Source organism: Austrofundulus limnaeus, unplaced genomic scaffold (assembly GCF_001266775.1).
Source record: "Austrofundulus limnaeus strain Quisiro unplaced genomic scaffold, Austrofundulus_limnaeus-1.0 Scaffold19, whole genome shotgun sequence".
In the NCBI taxonomy this organism is placed as follows: Eukaryota; Metazoa; Chordata; class Actinopteri; order Cyprinodontiformes; family Rivulidae; genus Austrofundulus; species Austrofundulus limnaeus.
In genome coordinates, this window is record NW_013952421.1 from 3,580,631 (window position 1) to 3,586,683 (window position 6,053).

Sequence of the window (6,053 nt, forward strand, 5' to 3'; positions counted from 1 at the left end):
CTGGAACATTTCAACAAATTATTGTCTGTGAACAGTTTGCTTCACCATCCACAAATGTTGGTAAAAGCTCTATCATGCAAAAAAGAAGCCTCATGTGAACATTATCCAGAAACATCACTAAAACACATGATCTCCTCAGTTCTTATAAGTTTACAGATAATTGAAAATGGATAGCTTCCAGGGTAAGCATGGTCCTGTCACGTCTACTTTGAGATTTGTTGCTGCCATCAAATTCCCATTTACCATGTTTTTTCTTTATTTTCTTTGTTCAAACATTTGATGTTTCTGTGTTCCATTGTGAATAAATGATGTTTATGAGATCACTGCATTCTGTTTTTAAACTGGGGTTGTAGATAAAATTACAGGATTAATATCTTAGTGCAAAAAGAGAAAAATGTATTTAATTCAACTGAATCAATACAACAACAATGACATCATCATAAACAAGTAAATACTATTTTATTAAAGTTGGGTTCAGATTAGGCTCTGCTGATGGCGAACAGCTACCCTGGTTTTATAACTTTCAGTCAGATGAGAATCAACCTCAGCCGTGATTCACTGTTTTGACAAGAACAGCAGCTCCAACTGGAAATGTGAGCCAACATTAAACACGCTATTCATATCAGTGTGAAGGTTAACTTCATGTTTAATTTGTACTGGTCGTCGGTGTCAGTAGGTCTGTACAAATTGACCTGATCTTCATGTTTTTTCCAGTTTCGGCAGATGTTCCTTGACAACGCTGATGATGGTTGACACCTCCGCCATGGCACCTTTACCTACGAGAAAGTAAGAAGAATGGGTACGGAAATACCTTACAACGAAAGGACTAAATCAGAGAGAGGAAGCAGCGTGATTGTTTTGTACAGATAAATTTCAAAGTTCTGAGTTGCATTGAGGCTGAGCTTAAAATATTAAATCTACTCTCTGAGGTATTAACAAAAATACATTTCTGTCATATTATCTTATGAGAGGGGAAATATGCTATCATATGCTATCTAATGTTCATAAACCGAGTAAATTGAAAGTGTAATGGCACTGAGAAACACTGAGTAACAGGAATGAGTGTCAGGTAGGAGTGTCAATCAGCAATGCTGATTCAGGATGTAACGTTTAATTATTTGGGTCAACAGACAGACAAGCAACTGTCTTCTAAAATGTATGGTTTAGCTTAAAGGGGCAATATCATGTAAAATCAACTTTTTTGAGTTTTATATCATGTTATAATGTAATACTCTCATGAAAAACATGCCCAAAGCCTTGCTTTGACTCATTCATGCATGTTTGAGAAATCCTGCAGAGTTTTTAGGCAGCCATGCTGAGGAGCAAAACAACAGGTGGGGACCAGACACACCCATGGGACATGTCTTTAAGCCCGCCCCCCTCCCCACACACCCCGCCCATGACTCCTACAGGCTCTTGGGTCAAAGTGAAAGTTAAACTTACTGTCTGATGCTCTCAACATTAGTTCTCACTCAGTGAAGCTCTTTTCAGATTAAAAATACCTTTGAGGAAAAGTATTTTCAGATGCCAAGTAAACTGATCATGGCGCACGTGCAATCCCCCGGCGTGCGCATGAGCCCACCGCGTGCGACCCCCCCCGAAAGGGAAGGAACAGAAGCAGAAGTTTGTTCTTAAAGAGACAGAGGCCAATTTCAAGGCGTTTAGAAGAGGAAGTGATGAGAAGATAAGTTTATTTTCTTTTTAAACATAAAAACAGCATTTTAATAACAGCTAAAGGTGACATATCCACTTTATTATGTTATAGTATTTAAATATATGCCTGAAAAACACATGATATTGGCCATTTAATAAAAAAAAAGTGAGATTAAATGAATAATTATTGACAAATAGGTTATTTACAATGCATTTCTGGCTTTCTCTTCGTCTTAACCATATATTTTACTTCAACTTGATGCACTAAAGGGGATAAATATACAAGGATTATTCAAATTGGACAAAATAGTTTATTAAAAGCTTTCAAAATAAACCTGAGTGGCAAATTTTAACTAATTAAAACATAGACAACACATATATTTAGTGTGTTAAATGCAACAGGAAGTAGACTAAAATAAAAAATAAGGAATAAGTGTAGCACCCTGGAATGTGGCGTTCACACAGAACAAATAATGCAACTGTTAGAGCAGAAAAAAACACTGCAACCTACTACTGAGCTATGTAAATGAAAACACAAAACGTAAAAGTGGCTTCTAACACAGAAACACATCTGTTTTCTTCAGTAACTAAACACAGGAAGATGTTAACTAACCCCCATTTTTCCTGGGTCAACCAGGAACGCTTTAGACAAAAGAACGGCTGTTCTGAATTCTTCAAGGTCTGTTTAAAAAAACAAGCACAGCCTGATACTTGAGGGAAAAACTATCTGTAGAGACTCGACACTTTTTATTTGGCTTTTGTTAATAATCATACAAAGGTAGAGCGAAATGAAAATCAAGAGAATGTGAGAGACTTTCAAAYCAAACCAAATACTGTATGAGCTGAGCATTTTAGTAGCTTTGAGGACAAATGTTTTTTGTTTCTTAAGTCAGAGTGTTTTAGGACACTGTTCAACAGGCTCTTTTGTGAACCTTGAGTCATTTTAGTACACAGGGTGCAAACACAGCTTAGAAGCAACGTTTTTTTTTAATGTTGCATCAAGAATTATCTGAAGACCTAAACCTCAAATTTTGATAGCACCAACCAGATTATTATGACCTCCCACTCTTGGCATTTACCATTTCCTTCCTCTGAAACTGGGGCAAACAAGTCAGGAGGTGCTCTTCTTGCCATTTCAACATAGAGTGCAAAACTTAAATTATTCATGTCATTATACCACATTGCTTTAACTTTGCTTCAAGGTTTTATCTCTTGACTGCAACAGTTTTAAGTGGCCCCCCCCCCCCCCCACACACACACACACACACACACACATCCAACCTGCAGTGGTGCTGTTTATTTTGGCTACTTCTTCAGAAAAACCATGGCTCCTTGTAATCATACTAAGGAAAACACAAAGCGTAAAACACCGTTTGTGTTCTTATCAACAGCAACGGTGCAAACAACTCAGAGGGAAGAGTAGATGCAGATTTTTTTTAAAGACTTCAGTTCCACCAGGATGTATTAATGACCTACTAGAAGACGAAAACCCCTGATTTATGGAAGCCTTTCTACAACCTTTTGTTCTTTCAGACCATATTTCTCCTATCTGAACATGTTGAGTCAACAAGCAAAGTCAATAAGTTCACGGGTAATCTTTACACCCTCTTAAATGACWAATTCCTCTAAATTTATGTGGGTGAGATCACAGTTTTCCACATTTTCTCCTCTGAGCAGCCGACTTGCATGTGCAAGTCACTGCAACATCAAGACTAAAAAAAAAAAAACAGACAATCGTATATTTCCACTGACTTTATCTGCACACCTGAATATATTTGGTTTTAAAGCTGTAAAAGACTCGGTCATTTAAAGCAAGTAAAAAATGATCATCACTCTTAAAAGTGGCGACTATTGGTTGAAATGATTATTGTCTGCAGTTAGTATAAGAGCTGACATGTTTTTTTCCTCTGCAGAGCAGAACAGTTTAAAGTTCTGACTGTCTTCATTTTGATTATTTGATTCAAGCTAATTTTTTGTCCCTAAATGAAATTGTTTTATTGTGATTCATTTTATTTCTTGTTTTATCAGAACCAATGCTGTAAAACAATCCCACATCATGATTGGGCTTTTAGTGTGTTTTATTGCAGGAAGAATACTGTCTTGCACATGTCCTCGTTTTAAAGTTTTTTGCAGGTAGCCCTGTACTTCGGAGCTGTAATGTTTCTTTTGATAACAGTGGTTCTGATGACAGTTCTCTTATCTTTCAGAAAAAATTGAACAAAGTTCTAACTTTTAGAAAAACAGAAAATTGAACAGCGGAACACATTTGTGCTGTTTATGTTCAGATGTAAATAAACAAAATGGTATTTTCAAAAAAACCCACCTTCATCTCCACAGACTAGCTTTTTAGTAATACAAGGAATTTCCAGATATCCAAACTCTTTGAGCCTAGACACCTGCTGGGCTGTGATGGGATGCTGCCACATAGCTGTATTCATAGCAGGGCAGAACAGAAGAGGTCGACTGACGTCCCAAGCTCTTACCACACATGTCTGAAAGAAAAAAATAAATAAGTAAAAACTTGAATGAAATAGGGGCATGTGATAGATTTTACTACATTTTAAAAACTGTAAAGACCCCCTTCCCTCCYCCCATGTTCTCACCAGCAAATTGTCACAAATGCCAGAAGCAATCTTTCCCAGAGTGTTTGCATCAAGGGGGGCAATGATCAGTAGGTCTGCCCAGCGCCTTAGCTCAATGTGCAGCACAGGGTCAGATCTCTGTGTCCAGAGCTGAACAAGAGACAGRATGTTTGGCAGCTGAGACACAAATTTCCTAACCTCTTCACAGGAATGCATGATGCCAACATTTCACAATCTTTCTGGCACTTGACCCGGTTTCTGTGTCTCAGATTTCTCAGAAATGGCTGTTAAGTCAATAGTTAGCAACTCATAACAACCTTTAATACACTTAGTGAATAACAACACGTAAAGGTCATTTGTACTACATTAATATATAGTGCATGTTTATTTAATAAAACACATAAAAATGAAATATTTATGCAATAGAAGAGAACATAAATAAAACCAATTATAAACTGAAAGATAAGGTAAATACAAATATTTCCAATGGTAATAGATAATAATAAATATAAAAGATTTGAAAATAATTCATGTTTTACCTCCCACTCATCCTTGTCACTGTAGATTTTTACTGAAACCTCTGCAGGATCGTAAAAGTGTTTGGCATGCTCTGTAGTGACCACCCTTATATCCACCTGAGCCACAAAATAAAATAATGATAGTGATCATTTAGGAGAGGTAGTTTTTTCTTGCATCTAAAAAAAAACCTAGTATATTTTTCATTAAATTGTGCTTAGATGTATATTTTAGTAGTGTGCTTTTGACGTTGCTGACAAATGTCTCCATCTTGCGGTAAAAATAAAACCATGCAAGTCAGTTAACTAAAAAGATGTGTGGTTTTGGGTAAGAATATCTGGCTACGTACATTTCACAAAAAACAAGTTTTACAATAATCGTGTATAACAGCTTACGCCGGGGAGCTGAAGAAACTGTGAGACGAGAACTGGTAGTTTCAAAGCTGCGACACTTCCTGTCACGCCAACAAGAACACAAAACTTCCCGGAAGACTTCAATAAATCCGTTTTCAAATGTGAAACCGGATTCTCGGTCTGCATGTTAGCCGTGGATATTATTGAAGAAAGTAGCCAACAGGCTGCTGCTGCGGTAGCGCGKAAGTCCACAACTTCCGTAAACATCCGCTAGGAGCCAATGAGAAAAGAGCACGACTTGCGGTCACACGTCGCTACGTCCGCCGTACGTGAACGCGCACGTTGGCAGAAGTGCTCTCTCAGAACGCTTCCGGGGTCGGTAGCGTGTCGCGTGAATAGTTCATTCATTGATTATGTAGTAAAGTTTTATTTTAAAACGAGCTTTTTGACAAACAACGATGACCCTCACGCCTCATGTATACTGGGCTCAACGTCACGAAGAAATTTACCTGCGCGTGGAGCTGACAGACGCCCAGGTGAGTTTAACCTGTTTTATGAGCATTCCTCATTCATCATTTTGATCTGTGTAGGTGTGGGATGCAAATGAGGCCTGGGCGTTTATTTGTAAATATAGCTGTTGGTTTGCATGCTGGAAGATGGAAACGGAGATTATTTTAGGTAATAATTAGTGCTGACAAAGCTCCTTGTCTCTGCCTGTGTGGGTTGAACCACACCAAGCCTGTTAGGTCGTGTGCAAAATTAACACCTTAAAGAAGCTTGTTTGTCTAAGGCCAGTAGGGTGGATTAATAATAGACTCACCCATCATCAAATGCGTGGGCGTGATTGTATATCAGATGACCCTCGAATAGCTTCAAACTGCAAGAATCTCATTCCTGCAGACCACACCTTTTTGAAAAAAAAAAAAAAAAAAACAACAACTATTTATAT

General features: G+C 37.8%; 2 protein-coding genes across 2 annotated transcripts in view; one reads left to right on the plus strand and one right to left on the minus strand.

Moving 5' to 3' along the window:
• Positions 1 to 375: 375 nt before the first annotated feature.
• On the minus strand, positions 376 to 5,404 carry ppcdc (phosphopantothenoylcysteine decarboxylase). The gene is made up of 5 exons (XM_014003659.1): positions 5,147 to 5,404; positions 4,775 to 4,870; positions 4,257 to 4,385; positions 3,977 to 4,145; positions 376 to 776 (listed from the first exon to the last, which is right to left on the minus strand). The coding sequence occupies exons 1-5, from the start codon at positions 5,369 to 5,371 to the stop codon at positions 700 to 702; spliced, it is 696 nt and encodes a 231-aa protein (XP_013859113.1). The 5' UTR covers positions 5,372 to 5,404; the 3' UTR covers positions 376 to 699.
• A 55-nt stretch (positions 5,405 to 5,459) lies between these two features.
• Positions 5,460 to 6,053, plus strand: part of LOC106514402 (very-long-chain (3R)-3-hydroxyacyl-CoA dehydratase) — a gene marked incomplete in the record, with an annotated part of 5,428 nt that continues 4,834 nt past the window's right edge. The window contains 1 exon segment of the mRNA XM_014003657.1: positions 5,460 to 5,640. Within this exon segment, the coding sequence (XP_013859111.1) occupies positions 5,563 to 5,640 (78 nt within the window).